A 17,497-nucleotide genomic window follows, 5' to 3' on the forward strand; every position below is an offset into this window, starting at 1 on the left:
GTTTAAAAAAATTTTATCAAAATTGGTGAATTTTTGTGTCGCCATTTTAATATTAAAGAAAATACTCAACATTTCTGGCATATTATGCTCTATTATTTCAAGAAAGGTAAAGATGGAACTGAAAGGCAAAAGATGATTTGTGCAGTGTACGGGGAAGGTGCTGTGACTGATCAAAGGTTTCAGAAGTGGTTTGTGAAGTTTCGTGCGGGAGATTTCTCGCTGGACAATGGTCCATGGTTGGGTGGACCAGGTGAAGGTGGTAGCAAGACATTCATGGAGAATGATCAATGTTCTGCCACATGGGAGCTAGCCAATCTACTCAAAATATCCAAATCAGTGAAGTTATTGGTGAAAATAAAAAATGTGTCTTCTGTTTTACAGATAAAAACATACGGACTTTTTGGCCAACCCAGTACATGCTGGGGTTTGTTCAAACAGGACAAGATCCTTCCTTCCTTCTTTCCTTCCTTCCTTCCTTCCTTCCTTCCTTCCTTCCTTCCTTCCTTCCTGTTAGTGCAAGCAACCCAGTCCGTAGTTCAGAAGCACCAACACCAGCCGCAGCTGACTTCCCGCCGGCTTCCCAGACACGCCAGGCTTGCTCTGCCTCTTGCTCCGCATGGGCACATGCTGCCTGTCACTGACTGGCCCCTGGGGTCCCCTTACCTGTGGTCAGCCTTGTCACCTGGATCACTGCAATTTGGGAAGTGATTTTCTTTCCAAATAGGTATAGTGGAGTAGGTATAAGAGAAATGACATAAAATAACGTTTTCTGTCCTTCCCATTAGAGCTTAGGTAAAGTCCAGTTTTTCTCCTTTAGAAAGGATAATGAAAATGATATGGGAATCTGTTTTATTTGTATTTTTCTCTACTTACAAAGTAACATCTGCTGTGAAAAGTTTGAATAATACAGAGCTTCAGAAGTGAACCTTTTCCCATAATCACTCCCTGCCACCCCCACTACCTTGCTACAAGCTAACCAATCATGAGAGTGTATTTGCAGCCAGAATTTTTCTATGGAAATTCTAACTTACACACTTATTAATGTTCGTTAAAGGAAATATTATGCTTACTACTCTGCCATTTGTTTTTTCAACACCAGTACTTTGTAGCAGTCTTTCTACGCTAATGCATGCAGATTATTTTATTCTTTTCATATATTTTTTTTATTTTACTGCGGGGAAATTCACCTAGTGTAAAATTAAATGTTTTGAAGTAAACAGTTCATTCAGGGGCATCTAGTTTGTTCAGCATGGTGCTCGACCACCACCTCTATCTAGTTCCTTCGTTCGTTTTAGTGCCCGGGGAGCACATCGCCGTGTGGGTGGACTACAGCTTTGTAGGCGGCCTTTGTCACTTTTTCCAGTCTCACACTAGCCCAAGCAACGCTGCAATTAGTACGTACGTTCAGATGTACATTTTTGCACATTTGTGGGAATTTTACTAGAGGACCCTTCCTGAAAGTAAAATTTCAAGGTCAAGAGTGAAGTCTACTTCGAATGTTGACACATTTTGAGAAGGTCCCTCCGTGTAGGAGCTCCCCTGACAGAGAGAACAGTGCATGTCCCTGGGAGCCTCCTTCTGTCCCCTCCTCCCACGTGACTCATGCCTTGGGTTCAGGCTGTGAGTGACAGACCTACTTTCTCTGGCACGGAATCGGCACTCAGCGCCCTGGGGCTGCTGTAACAAAGTGCCTCCAACTGGGAGACCTGAAACGAGAGAAATGCATCCTTTGCACCGCTCCGGAGGCTGGGATGCTGGAGTCAAAGTGTCGGCAGGGCCCTGCTCCCTCTGAAAGGCCTACGGGCAAGTACTCGCTTGTCCCTGCGCGCTGTCGGGGCTCCCAGCAGCCCTTGCAGCTCCTGGCTTACGGCCACACAACTCCAGTCTCTGCCTCTGTACTCATGGGGCCTTCCTCCCGGTGTGTCTCTGTGTGTCCCCTCCTCTTCTTACAAGGATGCACTGTTCACTGGGTTTAGGCCCACCCTCACCCAATACAGCCTCATCTTCACTAAAGACATCTACAAAGACCCTGTTTCCAAATACGGCCACATTCTGAGGGATGCCATTCCACCCATTCGAGGGTCATTCGGCAAGTCTGGAATTTGAGGACTCAAATAGAAAACAACATGAATCATTGTTTCATTCCGTTTAACATGAGGCCATTTAGAGCCTAACGGGTAAATGAGAATCTTAGTGAATTCACGTTCCCAGGTCAGTGCAGGTTAGTGTCTTCATTAGAACTCAAGGTGATCCTGTGTGTACAAAAGTCAACCGTGTAAAAAAAAATGAACGATAATAGGTTTACCTGTTAAAGCCAACACATATTCCAGCATCTCTCTTTACCCTTTGCCGTTGAAACACAGCCTGAAAGAAAGAAAGAAATTTAAATGGAACTACCAGTGAGGTACTTCTAGAAGACGCCTGCACCTTCCCTATTTTGCTTTTTGCCCAACCAAATGAGAAATAGTCAACCAGCTTAAGCTCAAAAAAAATGCCTCTTTGAAATGAAAAGTTTATTTCTTTCAGCTCGCTTGTGATTTCCATCTTGGTCTCAAATGCTTCGATTTTTAGGCTGATGCTTTTATAGCTACTTACAAAACTTTCATTTTCTGTACTAGCTACCTGTTATGAAACAAGGAGAAAAATGCAATTTAAAATCCGAAACGTCCTACAGAGCACTGGCAGTGCCGGGAGGAGAAAAGCCGTGAGGCAACACGGAGCTGCCCGCCGGCAGGAGCATCACAGGGACAGCCTGAAACAGCAGTCGGTCGGGAGACTGGTGGAAGTTCAGATTCAGTGTCGAACAGGAGGGCATGTCGTGAGCACATAATGCCACTTCATTTCTCAGTGACATCCTGTTTCCCGTGCTGTAATACAGGTGCCAAGTGTTCAAGACCAAGTTGCAACCTTGAAGCGCCCGACAAATAGTAATCCGTACCAGACTCCATTCACGGTGTCTGTCAGTTAGGATGGGCGAGGTTATGCTGCAGGAACAAACAGCCCCTGAAGTCTTGGGAGCATAAAGCAACAAACATTGACTTCTCGCTCACACGATATGTCCATCAAAAATCATCCCGTGACTCTGTGCCAGGGCTCAGTGGTGACGTAGCTGCTGCCTAGAACATTGCCCACATCCATGGCAAAGAAGAAGAGCTTTCTAGAGGCTCTCATACCACCAAACATGACATATGTCCCTGCTCACAACTCATGCACCAGACCAGGGACATGGCCCAGCCAACCACACAGCAATCAGGCAGCCAGAAATGTCTTTCAAATAGCACCGGTTACCACCATGTGGTGGGGTCGGGGTTGGGGGGGAACTTCAGAATGTGCGTGTACCTACCCTTGTTATCTGGTAAGATACTTTCTGTTTCTTTTCCCAACAGGAAGACTGATCCAGTCCCAGAAATGACCACTCCTGAGCGATTCTATTCCAAGGTCATGGAGACTCTGAAGTACCTAAATTCCCACCTGCCGAACGGCAGCCACGTTATTCTATACGGCTTACCAGATGGGACCTTTCTCTGGGACAACCTGCACAACAGATACCACCCTCTCGGTATTGCTTTGAAGCTCCTTTTACTATTTAATTTCTTTCTAAGATTTTCTTTTATGTTGTGTTTAGAGAGAGGGAAAGGGAGGGAAGGAGGGAAGCATCAATGTGTGGTTGCCTCTCACACACCCCCTTCAGGGCACCCCCAGGCATGTGCCCTGACTGGGATTCGAACCGGCGACCCTTTGGTTTGCAGGCCAATGCTCAATCCACTGAACCACACCAGCCAGGGCTACTTTCACTCTTTAACGATGTCCATGAATACATAGTTCCAATGTATGTAGTTCACACACAGAGGAATACACCCCAAAGGCGTTCACAATCCACGAAATGGAAAGGTACGAGTCTAGGTCAGGAAACTCCCTTCACTGAAGGTAAACTCAGGAATGTGCTGACGCAGCCCAAACCGGAGACAGAAAGCCTTGCTGGAGCCCAAGGGCAGGACGTCTCAGACTCTCGATGGTGAGCGCCCCCTGGTGGCCAGATCGAATTCTGTCGCCTGCGGTCCTTCAGCGGACGGGGCGCCCTACTGCGAGACTCCCTCGGAGTCCTTGGCTCTGAAACGCTCCGGAGATCCCCAGGAACTTCTAGTAGCCTCTCCAGCATTCCAGACGCACGATGTCGTAAAGGAGTGGTAGTCCACATTAGGAAGGGCCGCCGTGCCGATCCGGAAAACACCCGTGTGGGAGGGACGTTTTCAAGCATCCCACTGAACGCTGAGCAAAAGGGAGGCTCAGGGAGGGTCGGCAGCTTGCCGGATGCTGCGTGCTTCATTGCCACGTAAGCGGGGGTGGCACGGCTCTTCCCTCTGTGCTTGGGAGGGGAGTGCCTTCTCAGAAACACATTGAGGGCCAGTGATGTGCCAGGCACTGCCCCAGGCGCTGGGTAACCCACAGTGCCCATGATGGTAAAAATCCCCGCCAACGTAAGGCTTTACTCCAGTGGTGAAAAGATTCCCAAAGCGTGTCAGAGGATGATAAGTGTTCCGGGAGAAAATCCGGGGCTGGAGGGTGCCCTCTCCTCAGCCCCATATTGATAGCAGCTGGGCCAGTCTTCCGTTAAAGGGGCCACCGCCTTCCTGGTACAGCGACAGCCCCCTCCTGTGCTGGAGGTCCAAGCAGCTTCTTCCGAGGCAGGTGAGCGGTTCAAAGGGGAAGAGCAGAAACTCATTCTCGGCGCCTTCTCAGGAGAGCTTCCTTCCCCTTGCACAAGTGTGACTTCTCTGTGTCTCCTCAATCTCCTCCTGTCCCCCTCCTGCACGCCAGTTTAAGCCAACCCCCCCCCCCACACACACACACCTCCCTCAGGGAGTCTGACCCCTCCCCACACAGGAAAAGGACAGGGGCCTTTCACCAGCCCTTGAAGGGCTCCGGGAGGGCAAGAGCAGACCCCCACACTCCAGGCTTCTCACGCAGGAGACCGAGGTCGTGTCCTCTGCAGTTAGGGCACGTGCCGTGCATGCCGTTGTTATCCAAGGAGAGCGCCGTCTGGCATATTCCCTCCTGGCTACGTGGCTTTGACCGTGCCCCGTGGAGATGCTGTGATCACGTGTTGGAGAACTTGACTCCATCCTGGCCGCCCTTGGAGACGGGCAGGACAGCCAGGCGCAGCAATGCCTGGGGCTGGGCGGCTGGGGGCAGGGAAGGCGTGTGTCCGACTCGCTGCGTCCTACCCATAAGGACTTGACCTGGGGTTTTCTGGCTTTACACTCCAGTCTCTTCCCATGATCTCCCACTCATCCGCCTCTGGAAATCCTTCCGGGTGCACCACCCCGGTCACTCGACTCCACCACAGCATGTAACGATGACTGATTCCATGCAATTTGGAAGGGACGCCAGCGGTTCTCATTTAGGGGCAGCCCCCCTGTACCCATGGGCCCCCCCGCACCCATTATCACAACTGGAGAGGGGGTTGCTACCAGCATTTACTGGGTAGAATCCAGGGGTGGTCCTAAACACCCTACCACGCCTAGGACAGCCCCCCCCACACAACCAACAATATTCAAGGTCGAGAAACTCTGCCCTCGGCTTGGCCTTGTCCTCAGATGGCCTCTCTCCAACTGCTAATCACGCACCAGCATCTCACTGCATAAACGAGGAAAAAGGAAAAGATGCAACCAGTTTGTTCTATATAAACAACTCTTGTTTTTTTAAAAAAATAATCTAATTAGGGAGAAAGATGAAACCCTCAAAAATGTGTTTAATGTTTTTAAGTTATTCCTCACTCCCTAAATTATCCCCGCTGCCTGGTTGCCATGGGAAATGAAGGATGAATTCCTCAATGGAGCACCAGGGTCCTCAGTGGACAGACTGGGGGAGTGGGTGGGACTTACCAGCTTGCCCCTCCCCCTCAGGCAGGGCACAGCTCACAGAACACCAGGGGCTTGTCGAGAGGGCTGCCGCCCTCACATTCTCTCTGGCCTGCTCCCGCTGCAAATCCGATCTTTGGATCTTTGTTCCCAGGCTAAGGCTGGGCCAGCCTCTGGGTTTGGCTGCTCTGCCTCGCTGAGGACAGCTCTCATCTTCATCGATAGCAGAACAACACCCTCGTCCAATTCCCAAGGCCCTGTGCTAGAGGGTGTGTCAGCAAATATGGGGTGTTCCAATTTACCTCTGTCTCTGAGCCTAGGGACATGACGAGGACACTCTTACCCAGACAGCCAACCGTAAGGGTTGGGAAAGAGTTCAGGGAGCCGAAGGGGCTGGGGAATCACCCCTGGATCGGGAATAGTCTCCCCTGCCTCAGTAGTAGGACAGGCAGGAGCTCAGCCTGCCCACCGGCAAAGACAAGGTGAAACGCCACAGCAGCAGATCGGCAGGCGACGGAGGCCCAGAATGAGCCCAGGTTCCCAGCTCGCTCCTGCCGGGCGGAGGGAGAGATGAACCCCCAGGGCTCATCCTTCAGCAACTCCTCCCACCGTGGGGGGTCACTGTGCAGTCGGTGTCCGGCTCCCGAGGGCTGGGGCAGCCCCACAGTCTCCCCCGGAGATGCCAGTTCCCAGGGAGGACGTGTTGCCTGTTGAGGAACTACCAGAGAATACGCCTCACACATCAGGATTCTACACACTCAGATCTTTTCTTTTCTTTTTCAGTCCTCACCCGAGGATATGTTTTATTGGTTTTGGAGAGAAAGGGGGAGAGAGAAACATTGATGTGAGGTAACAATGTCCATCGGTTGCCCCCCCATACGTGCCCTGGCTGGGGATCGAACGCACGACTGTTTGGGGCACCAGACAGTGCTCCAACCCACCGAGCCATCGGGCCAGGGCTATCCGCAGGACCTTTGGAGACAGGCCGCCTTTGACCAGTGGCGAGCCCCCCAGGCACAGTCCAGGAGGAAGGCAGCGGTTCCGTAAACATGGCTGAGACCCTGAGAGGTGCCTTGTTGGGTAAAGAGGACACTAAGGCGGACGGAGTTCTTGTTCTCAGAGGAGACAGCAAGGACAGCCCCACTGGGAAAACCAGAATATAGACCCTCACAGTGACATTGCTAAGTGTCAGTGACCCTGGTCCAAGCCCTGAGCATCGGGGTGCTGCCCGCAGGGTCACATTCAGGGCAAGGCGTCTGGGACCGCTGGCTCCAGTTGAGGGGGGCGCCTGGGCCTTCCTCGAAGGACCCCCCGCCACAAAACACCAACAACACCTTCATTTTACCCCGATCGCTCTTCTGCCTAAAACACAATGTATTCCAAAATGCATTGTGGCATACGGTGTATTTCACCACTGGCTTCCTCTCCGTCTGAATTACTGTGTTTTCACCAGGGTTAGTGGTACCCTGGATGGTATTTCACGGACGTGTGTGATAGACCTTTGTTGGAACCAGGCTTTTATGACACCTAAAATTTCCCGGCATTAAACAAGTACCGAAGGCCCTGCCCTAGAGAACCCTAGAGAACCGCAAATGGCTGAGACACACGCCGCTACTCTAGCCAGAGGGGGGGGGGGGCTACCCTTTTAGCTTCAGAGGGACGCAGGGTGTCCACGGGGTCAGCCCCCGGCCCCTCACCCCACCCCCATGCACACACATGCAGCCCTTACCATTCCCGGGCACCGAGGGACAGTCTTTCCACCCTGTCCTGGTCGTTCTCGACCAGCTCTGAGCACCAGACGCACCTCTGACCAGGGACCTGGAGACCCTGCCTCTGCACCGGCCCCACGTGCGGGGAGGGGCAGCCTTCACGCCAGGGCTCCTCCAGGCAGAGCAGCCCACCCCTGGGGGATGAGGGACAGGCGGTGATGCCTCAAAGACAGAGTAAATGATGGCAAAGGCCCTAAGAACTCTTTCTCTCTTTCTTTAAACTGTAAGCCCAGCACAAGCACTCCCAACTGCTCCCCCCCCCGCCCCCCGCTGTGACCTCGCCACAGCCACCCCACCTCGCACAGGCAGAGACACCAGAGGGCAGGGACCATGGCCTCAAGGGTTTTCCAGCTGCCTGTCACCGCACCTGACCGGCCCTTACCCTGCTTGGCAGACCTGCCTGCTCCACCCGGCTTTTCCCTTTATCGCCGGGGCCCAGTGGGAGCCAGTGCCAGCGTGGCAGGGGGGCCTCGGGGAAGGGACGGGGAGTCGGAGAAGGCTCGGAGGCAGGGCACACTGGTGGTCTCGCCCTGAGGTGTGTGCTGGGACCCCAGCAGGAGGCCCGCAGGAAGGGGGAGGAAGCAGGGTGAAACAAGACCTGGGGGGCTTCCCCCCCAGGGGGAGCCAGCTGGCGAGTCCCAGCCCCAGGGGCAGGACCAACCAGGTGTCAGAGGGAGTCCCTCCAGGTATCAGAGTGACCGACCGGGGTGTGGCGGTGAGAAGGGGGACGGTGCAGGTGTGCTGCTTCCGGCCGCACTGAGGTGCCGCCTCCCCCAGGCTGACAAGACTTGGGGCCACTGCGCAGGGGAACGAGGGAGAAGATGCCTGTTAGGGAGAGGGGACTCTTCAGGGCCAGGCGGGTGTCAGGGTCCCAGCCACGCTATCTGGGGTTCATTACCAGGCCACAGTCTCAGCAGAGCAGCAAGGGGGCAGGCGGGAGGCTGTGGCCCCAGGGGGCGGGGCAGAGCCGGCTCCCCGGGGCGCAGGGAGGACCCACGGTGCAGGGAGGAGGCTGAAGGTCTCAGTCTGTGCAGCCCGGTTGGGCTGAGACACGCAGAGGCACATGCAGAAAGGAAACAAATCACAGAAAATACAGAGACAAAGCCCTGGCTGGCATACCTCAGTGGATTGAGCGCGGGCTGCGAACCAAAGTGTCACAGGTTCGATTCCCAGTCAAGGCACATGCCTGGGTTGCAGGCCATGACCCCCAGCAACCGCACATTGATGTTTCTCTCTCTCTCTCTATCTCCCTCCCTTCCCTCTCTAAAAATAAAATCTTTAAAATAAAAAAAAATACAGAGACAAAAAAAATAGAGGGAAAGAGGCCCAGTGCTGGGACCTTGCAGAAAGCTGGTGCTCGGGGCTCCGTGTTGATCCCGGAACAGGGAGCGGAGGCCAGGGGGCTGGGATGTGTCGCATCTGTGACCAGGAGGATGCCCCCCGGGAGGGGAGGACGCCCGGCGTGTCACCGGTACTTCAATGGCGATCGTCAGCCTGTGGTTTCCCAGCCTGGGGATTCGCTCAGGCGCACCGAGAGACAATATGTTTTTCTTCCATGACAAGAAAATTGAATCTCTCTTTCGGTCTAACTGATCTGAGGTGTAAGTGAAAAATAAGACGGCTCCACCACCTTCGATCTTCCTCTCTGCTCCGAGATGGGGCCTGTGATTTTCCTTTATTTTTTCGAGCGTGAGAGGCGTGCTAATGAATACCGCATCAGTCACCCCCCTCCCACCTCCCCTGAGGTCTGGGAGAGCTGGGACTTGGTGTCTCGGCCACAGCCCGAAAGTGGAACTGCCTCTGGGGTAGGTGTGCTGTGAGGGGGCGAGAGAGGGGGCACCTTCGAGACGAGAAGAAATAAGCCCCCTAGATCCTGCGTCTGCGCGTGAGGCTTACTCTGGACGACCTGGCCTCGGGCGCGCACACCTTTGCTCTCAGGTGCCTTTCGAACTGGCCCCAAGACCTGAGGATGGAGCACACATCTGCTGTTTAGGGCTCAATAGATACGCTGCACTGGGCCGTGCAGGGACACCGTGTGCTGGCCCGCCCCCTCCAGCAGCCGCCCAGGCAGGTGGGGAGGCCGGCAGTTCATCAAACGGTACAGCCGCTGTCCACGCACCACGTCCCGCCTGGGCCCCACCCAGGATGAGCGGGGGTCAGGCCTGGGTGTCATCACTTAGAAATGAGGGTCTGTCGACAGCCGCCCTGGATGCTGTCTGCGCCCCCGGGGAACTCGGCATTTCATACCACGGCCGGGAGAACGGTGTGAAATGCTCGCGGAGCGCATCGTGAGGGATGCTCTGGTCCGCGTGTGCCCTCGCGTCCTCCCCCTTAGGTCCAGGTCAGGGGAGGCTCTGCCCTGGCCCAGGCCAACCGCTGGAGAAGGAAGTCAGCTCCTAAGGCCCGCCCCCACCCAGCAAAGTCTGGCTCCGAATCTCTAGGGGCTCAGAAAGAGGGGACAGAGACAGGGGACGCACAGGCATTCTTCGAGGCCACGCCAACGGAACACTCAGGGCAGGTCCCTGGAGGCGCCGGCCTTTTGCCAGGGAGGCAGGGTCAGGCATCAGGGTCACGCACAAGGGTCCCCAGGGGCGTCCACACCCTCTCGTACACACGACAAAGCCGCCCTCGCTGTTTTCCAGGCCAGCTGAATGCGGACGTGACCTACAGGCGGTTCTACACCTTCCTCAGCTGCCTGCGGGTGAGTGGCCACCGACCTGTCCCGCAGCCGCGCCCCCCCCACCCCACCCCCCACCCCCGTCACCACGCGGTTCTCTGTAATCACCAGCGTGGTGTCTTCCTGCCCTCAGGTCAGCCCCTGCCACGGCTGGATGTCTTCCAACGGGACTCTCCGGGCCCTCACTTCCAAGGTAGGGCTGTCACTGGCCTTTTGATGACATTTTGGGTCACCCTTGTCCTGTGTTGTTTGCCGCGGCATTTGCAGCTGGGGGTGGGGTTTGGGCAGAGGGGCAGCCTCCCAGCTGGTGAATAGAGACATCAAACTCCTGGTGGGTGCGCTGCAGGGGCGGGGTCTTGAGGCAAGGGGAAGCAGGGTGCCCTGTCTCCCTCCTTCTGCCCCCTCTGGGCCTGTCAGTCACTGCTTGTGTGTGTGTGTGTGTGTGTGTGTGTGCGCGCGCGCGCGTGCCTGTCTCTCTCGTGTGCGCACAGGCAGGTGCACACACACCCCTGTGAAAGCCAGCCCCAGCCCCAGGTGTGGCGGCTCAGGCTGAGAGCAGTGAGCCGGGCGAGGGCCTGAGTCTGAGTTCTCCCAAGTTCAAGGAGGACCAGGCCCTCCAGAGCTCCCCCCTCTCTCTACGGAAACCTACAGGTCGTGCAGTTCCTCCACAGATCATGAACAATCTCTTTGTAAAAGATTTCACAAAGTTTTTTTACAAATACACTTCCATTTTTAAAAAACCATGGAGAACATTTAAAAAATACAACAAAGAACAGTAACAAAAAATCACCCCAAATCCCACTACCCAGAGTTAATGTGTGCACATGTCTTCCCAATATTACTTCCACAGATGGATGTTTGGGGGTTTTGCCTGCATGATGTCAGAATCACAGATTGCCTTATGCCTTCTGACCTGCATAAGCTAAATGGTTCCTCCACATCGTAATTCTGTGGCCATTTCAGAGTGCACGCCACATGCACGATTTATCTCCTCCCTTGCAGTGGGACACGGGAGGGTTCCAATTCCTCACGGTGATAAATGGCATTGTGATGAACTTGAGTGTGTGTGTATCTCTGCACCAGGCCTATTTCCTTAAGACAAACTTCTAGAAAAATTATCGAGCCGAAGAGTATGCCGTGTGTGAGGGTTGGCCCCGTCTTGCCGCACCGCTCTCCAGAAAGGTTAAACAAACTGACGTCCCGCACGGCCTCTCCCCTGGCGCCCCTCGACATTATCAGGAGTGTCCGTCTTTTCTTCCCCAGCCCCACAGGGGGACGCGGGGTCTTATTACTTTCGTGTGCGCCGATTTGGTTGCTAATGAATTTTAACAGTTTGTAGGCGGGTTGGCCACTCGTGCGTGCATAGAAGTGAATGTGCCGGGCTGCTCTGCGCTTCGGAGTGGGGGCGGGAACCCCCCCCCATTCCTTTGTTCGGCCTGAACGGGCTCACCGAAGCCTAGATTTCACGGAATTCTCCCTCTTCCTTTTGCATTCAGAGAGCGGAACAACTCTCCAACGTGCTGAAAAGAATCGCAGCCACCGAGAGATTTCCAAACTTCGACCTTTTCTACCTGGATTTTGACTTCCAAGAAAGTAAGTGGCACTCGGTTTCGGTAATGACACCAGACAAAAGCAGGGGCCGCCGTGTTCACAGGCTGCCCCAGCCGGGGGTTGGGGGACAGAGGCCGGCAGGGAGCAGACTGGGCAGGGCCTGTCCCGGCCACCCTGGCCCACGCAGGAAGATGAAGTGGGACCGGGTGGAGGGCGGAGGTGGCGCCCGTCGCGGTGGGCACTGAACTGACTCCCTAGGGACTCGGTAACACGGTGGGTTCCAGGCCCCACGCAGAAAGGAACTCATCAGAGTCACGGTGGGAGGGAGCTCAGGTGTGCCTGTGGCCACATGGACAGCCCCCACCGCAGCTTCCCAGAAAGGACATTAGTCTTCCTCTGCTGGCGTGCCGTCCAAGCACGGGGTCACTGAGGGGTGGCCACAAGAAACAGCCAGGGTTACCGGAGCGACAGTGGCTTTCTCCTCCCATCTGGACCCTGAGAACAGCGTCTTGCAGACCGACTGCCTGCCCTCGGAGGTGACGCTGATGACGAGCTCGACGAAGCAGGTGAAGGACAGACAACCGTGGTCCTGAGATTGACCCCGCCGCCTCCCCACCACCAACGCTGCCCCCCCACCCAGGCAGTGGGGGTTAGCAGAGGGGCCTTCACGCAGTAGCAAATGTCACATCAGCTGACACTAGTCCTTCGACACCCAACATCTTTTCAACAGGACTGATCGCCCTCAGCTAGATCTCCTGGCCAGGTGACACACAGTTCTCTCACGGGGAGGGACATGCTGATAAGTAGCCCCCCGTTAAAATGCGGGGCTGAAGACCGCGCTAACGAATTCCCGCTGTAAACAGACACACCGCCAAGTGGCCTTTGATCTGCATCAGCCTGGAATACAGATAACGTTATTAAAGGCATAATAACAGCTCCCACGCACAGGGGACTTGTTCATTTTCCGAGGTAGCCAGCCTCTGGCTCTGTGCTTTATTGTCTCTGGGATTCCAGGCAGGTCCCTGAACACCTCGGAGCTCTCCCTTCCAGGTGTGAAAACGAGGAGGCCGTGTCTACGCAACAGATCTTGCCACGATTACACGAAATACCATGTGATCCTCCTCAATGCCGCGCCTGGCGTGTCGCTGGCCCCCCGAAGAGAGTTCTGTTTCTGTCACACCCTTGCTCCTCCTCCCCGTGTGGTTTGGGACGAGCAACATCCACTCCACCTGGGGGCTACGTATAAATGCAGAATCCCAGGCCCCACGCCTAACGGGGGCCTGGGAATCTGCATCTTAGTGCAATCCCCACAGGTGACCCATAGGCACATGAACACTTAATCAATGGGGCTCCATAGTGCCCCAGGGAGTCGCCAGGCTTTTACTAAGCCCCCCTTCCGTGCGGGGTGGCTGCTGGGAGTATAGCTGCCGACAAAACGGGACAGGCCGTGTCTTCCTGAAGGGTCCAGGCCAAGCGCTGGCTGGTGTCCCGCTGGTGACCTCAGTGCCTGTCAGCCCCTTCCTGTCCTCACAGCGGCAGCGCCGTGGTCCCCTGGGGCGTGAGAAGCTGCAGCGCCCTGGTGAGGCCAGCGGGCTCGGGCTCCCCGACTTATTAAGCTCAGTGTCTAGCTCCCTTTGCTCCCATCTCCCATGAATAATTAGCTAGATGCCAACAGTGACATCATGACAGAGCACACTGCAGTCGCGGGTCCTGTCCCCCGAGGGTGGGCACGAGGGCGATCTGTTCTCCGCTCTGACAGCCTCGGCCAGGCCCCGAGAGGTGATCGACCGACTGCTCATCTCCCAGGGCTCTCCCTGCCTCTTGCCGACTCACCCTCTGGCTAGCTAGGAACGAAACAGAGGTAGCAAGGCTTCCCCGCTTCAGGGAAGGGCAGCGGAGCGGGGAATGTCCTCGATCTTGGCCTGTGCCACCCCTCCCAAAGAGAGGAAGGGACGGGCCACTTGGCTGGCAGGGTGCCACTTGGACACTGACCATTGAAATGCACCACCCGCCACCCTCCACTTCCACGGGCGAGTCCTCTGGAGTGAGCCCGATCCTTAGATCCCCAGTGTGTCTGTTGGTGCCACAGCCCAGGACGTCCTGGTGCTGAGCAGGATTCTAGTCTCTTTTTTTTTTTTTTAAGTATTTTTCTTTTTTTTTAAAGATTTTTTAATGTATTTATTTTTAGAGAGAGAAGGGAGGGAGAAAGAGAGAAAGAGAGAAACATCAATGTGCGGTTGCTGGGGGCCGTGGCCTGCAACCCAGGCATGTGCCCTGACTGGGAATGGAACCTGTGATGCTTTGGTTCGCAACCCGTGCTCAATCCACCGAGCTACACCAGCCAGGGCTTAATCTCTCTCTTTAAATGCCTGGGAGAGCTGCTGCTCCTCAAGGAACCACCAAGGGTCGCATGCGCCTTCTTCCACGATTTCCATTGCCTCGCTGAGAAGCCGGTCATGAGCAGAGTCTGTCTGACTTTGCAGATGAAGAAAACACGTTATGACCAAACCCCGAGAGACCTGTGTTTGCCTGTTTTGAATTGCGGCCCCAGGCGGGAAGGAAACCCACCAACTAACCTTGCTGCCCCTGCGGACCCCCCACTCTCCACTCACTCAGGGAAGAAGCAGAGACCACCGTCTGGCATTGCAGTTTTTCCGAGGCGGCAAAATTCCACCCTGAGATACGAGAACTAGAAAGGGTCCCTCTGTTTGGCACTCGCCACGACGTAGGTGAGACCTTACACTCTCGCCTGTGTTACTGACTCTCCTCCTAAGTGTTAGCACTGATGCCTGCAAATACGTGGCAACTGGCAACCTTTGTCAACACAGCAATCATGTGCGAAAAGGATGTTTTCCACTGTGAATAGACGGGTCGTGGCCTTGGTAACCTGTGGCATGTCTTTGAGTACGTATCAGAGTATTCTGTGTAAGCCAGCTCTTCTCAAGGCTGGATCCCCTCGTAATGCCCCACTAATGAGGGGGAGAAGGGGGCGGGGGATCGGAGAGGGATGTGTTACCACCGCTGTCCTTTAGAATTGAGGGGGTGTGGTCACAACAGAGTGTGGGCCTCTCCCACGCCCCCCCCCACCCTGAGCTGTACCCGCTGCCTTGCGGAACTTAGCAGGTCAATATCCCTCTTCTTTCCTTTATGATCTGGTTGCACAGTTTTCTCTTCAGAACCCCTACCTTATGGGATCACTCCGTTGCTCCAAGGGGCATAGGAATGACTATCCCTTCTCGTTCTGGAAACAGTCACTAATTCTGATGGCTGGATTATGTTCATTTGTCCCATCAAATATAATATCCACCGCCATCTCTGCTTCTCCCCAAGGGCCGGGGTTTTTAGTGTGGTCGGTAGGGACGCGCACTGAAAATTCAAATCAAAATGGGAAGAGCCCAGACTGACTTTAAGCCCAGGTGCTGAAACTGAATTGCATTAGAGGAAGAGTCAGGTATAAGCAAGTCTGACTGTTTTAAAATCGGGCTCCTAGCAAACATTTCTCTCCAGGAACAGGATCTTCGCTGAAACCGTGCGTCCCCAATGGGGCTTAAGTTTGCTTTCTACTGTGGGTTTCCACATTTCCCAATTGCAGTCATTCTGTTTGGAATTTTCTCTTGGCCAGTGAGGACACAGGTTTGCATTCAAGTTGTCACTCAACCTTCTCTGCAAATGTGGCCACAGAAAGTGTCCTAAGAGGCCATGTGGGTGGTCCGGTTCAGGTCCACCTCTGTAATACAGTCTTCGTGTTTTATTCATGAGACTCCACAACATTTCAGCAGGCTCTGTCTGCAGTCCTCACTGTGCTCGGTCCCCACTGTCTCCGTAGCCTGGGAATTCAACAGCCAATTGGGATTTTCTTTCATGTTTTCTTTTCTTTCTCTTTTTTTAAAAAATTTTATTTATGTTTTAGAGAGGGAAGGGAGGGAGAAAGAGAGAGAGAGAAAAAAACATCAATGTGCGGTTGCTGGGGGTCATGGCTGCAACCCAGGCATGTGCCCTGACTGGGAATCAAACCTGAGACACTTTGGTTCGCAGCCCACGCTCAGTCCACTGAGCTACGCCAGCCAGGGTATCTCTTTCTAACATTTGTATCACATAAGGTGAAACCACCCTAAAAGCAAAGGGAGAAGCGCAAGAAAGGACAGAAAGGACAGTGAGAATGGGGGTGAGGTAACAGATCGGAGGCAGAAGGGAGGCCATGTCACCTCGGAAGTCGCAGAGAGGACTGGGAGACCGACCTCTTAGGGGGCTGCTGGGTGGGGGGACTTCACGGACCCTGTGGGGCTGCCAGGTGACAATGAGGCTGATGCTGCAAAGGAACAAAAGCATGGAGGGGGGTGACCGGGGGTGACACTGGCTCTGCATTTGAAGAAGCACTTGCAAGTGCCTGGCGCTTCCTGGATGCGCACTTGCTGTCCAGATTGGAGGTGGCTCAGAGAGAGAGTCGGCATGAAGTTATAACATGGAAAATCAGGCCCATCCTCTCGAGGAAGAGGGGGAGAAAGAGGAGCTGAACCCAGCACCGGCGGGTGCACAGCAGGTGCGCTGGGACCAGCAGGGACCGCCTGCCGCAGCCTTCGCTCCCACGGAGGGCGGGCCAGAGCCCACAGGGGCCGTGAAGGGTCAAGTCCAGAGGGAAAGGCAGAGCAGCCAGAACTGAACCTGCAGCAGAAAGTCTGATTCCCAGGTCTCCCCTTCCGAAGCAAGCAAAGCAGCCAGGCACACTGAAGCCAGGACAGGCGAGCTTCCCCAGGGCTCTGCCCTTCTCGGGGCACCGACGGCCGGGGGCAGGTGCTGAGGTCTGCCAGCTGGCTCCGCAGAACCGGCCTGTGCAAACGCTCCTGTGGTTTCAGCACCTTCCAGCCCCCAGCTTCCCGTCGGCAGAGCAGATACATTCCAGTCCTTCAGCGGGATGCGCCCTCCGCCAGCACGGAGTGATGTCTCCCTTGGGACTCTGTGTGGAGAACGCCATGGACTTGTCCTCGATTTGAGCTTCCCAAGAAATGCGAAGGCCACTTTCCGGCAGCTGCCGCTTCCAACAACCTCCCACAAAGCCCAGATGCAAAATATAAAAGAGCGTCTCCGTGGCAGCCACCCCGCCAGGGGGCATGCCAACACGCATTGGCGGCCCCGTGTGGGGGGCTGCAGACCACCAGCAGGGTCTCGCTCCTGAGCGCGGAGAAGGACAGCAGGGTTTGCAGCCCCTCGGGGACAGGGACTGGGTAGCAGGTGGGGATGGCAGGTTGTGATCTTAGGACTAATTATAAAAGCAGAGTAATATCGATTCAGCTCTAGGGAAGTCCGGCTTCTTCTGTCCAATCAAAGCCCCCCTGTAGAATTTCCACTCCTTCCCTTGGAGCAAGAGAGGGAGAAACAAAGAGGGTACAGGCGCCTGTGCTTGGGTCTCCCGTGGGATAAGGAGGGACGGGCTGGAGGAATTGTAGCTGTGTGTGCTCCCCTGTCCAGATGCCAGGGAAGTGAGGACATGGGCCGCTCCAGGGGATGGCCCATGGCGGGGGCGCGGGGGGAGGGGGGGGGGGCGGGGGGGCGGGTTTCACGTTTTTCCCCCTGGAGGCTAAGATTTTAAATTTCCTATGGAAGGACAGTTTTATTGCTTTTCATCACTCTGGAGCTCAAAC

The 17,497-nt window shown here is 55.0% G+C and overlaps 1 protein-coding gene across 1 annotated transcript in view; it reads left to right on the plus strand.

Moving 5' to 3' along the window:
• AOAH (acyloxyacyl hydrolase) overlaps positions 1-17,497 on the plus strand; it is a 126,413-nt gene that overhangs the window by 99,984 nt on the left and 8,932 nt on the right. The window contains exons 16-19 of the mRNA XM_036010406.1: positions 3,387-3,559; positions 10,273-10,327; positions 10,437-10,500; positions 11,804-11,900. Of these exons, the coding sequence (XP_035866299.1) occupies positions 3,387-3,559; positions 10,273-10,327; positions 10,437-10,500; positions 11,804-11,900 (389 nt within the window). The remainder of the gene's footprint in view (positions 1-3,386; positions 3,560-10,272; positions 10,328-10,436; positions 10,501-11,803; positions 11,901-17,497) is intronic.

Source organism: Phyllostomus discolor, chromosome 10 (assembly GCF_004126475.2).
Source record: "Phyllostomus discolor isolate MPI-MPIP mPhyDis1 chromosome 10, mPhyDis1.pri.v3, whole genome shotgun sequence".
Taxonomy (NCBI): Eukaryota; Metazoa; Chordata; class Mammalia; order Chiroptera; family Phyllostomidae; genus Phyllostomus; species Phyllostomus discolor.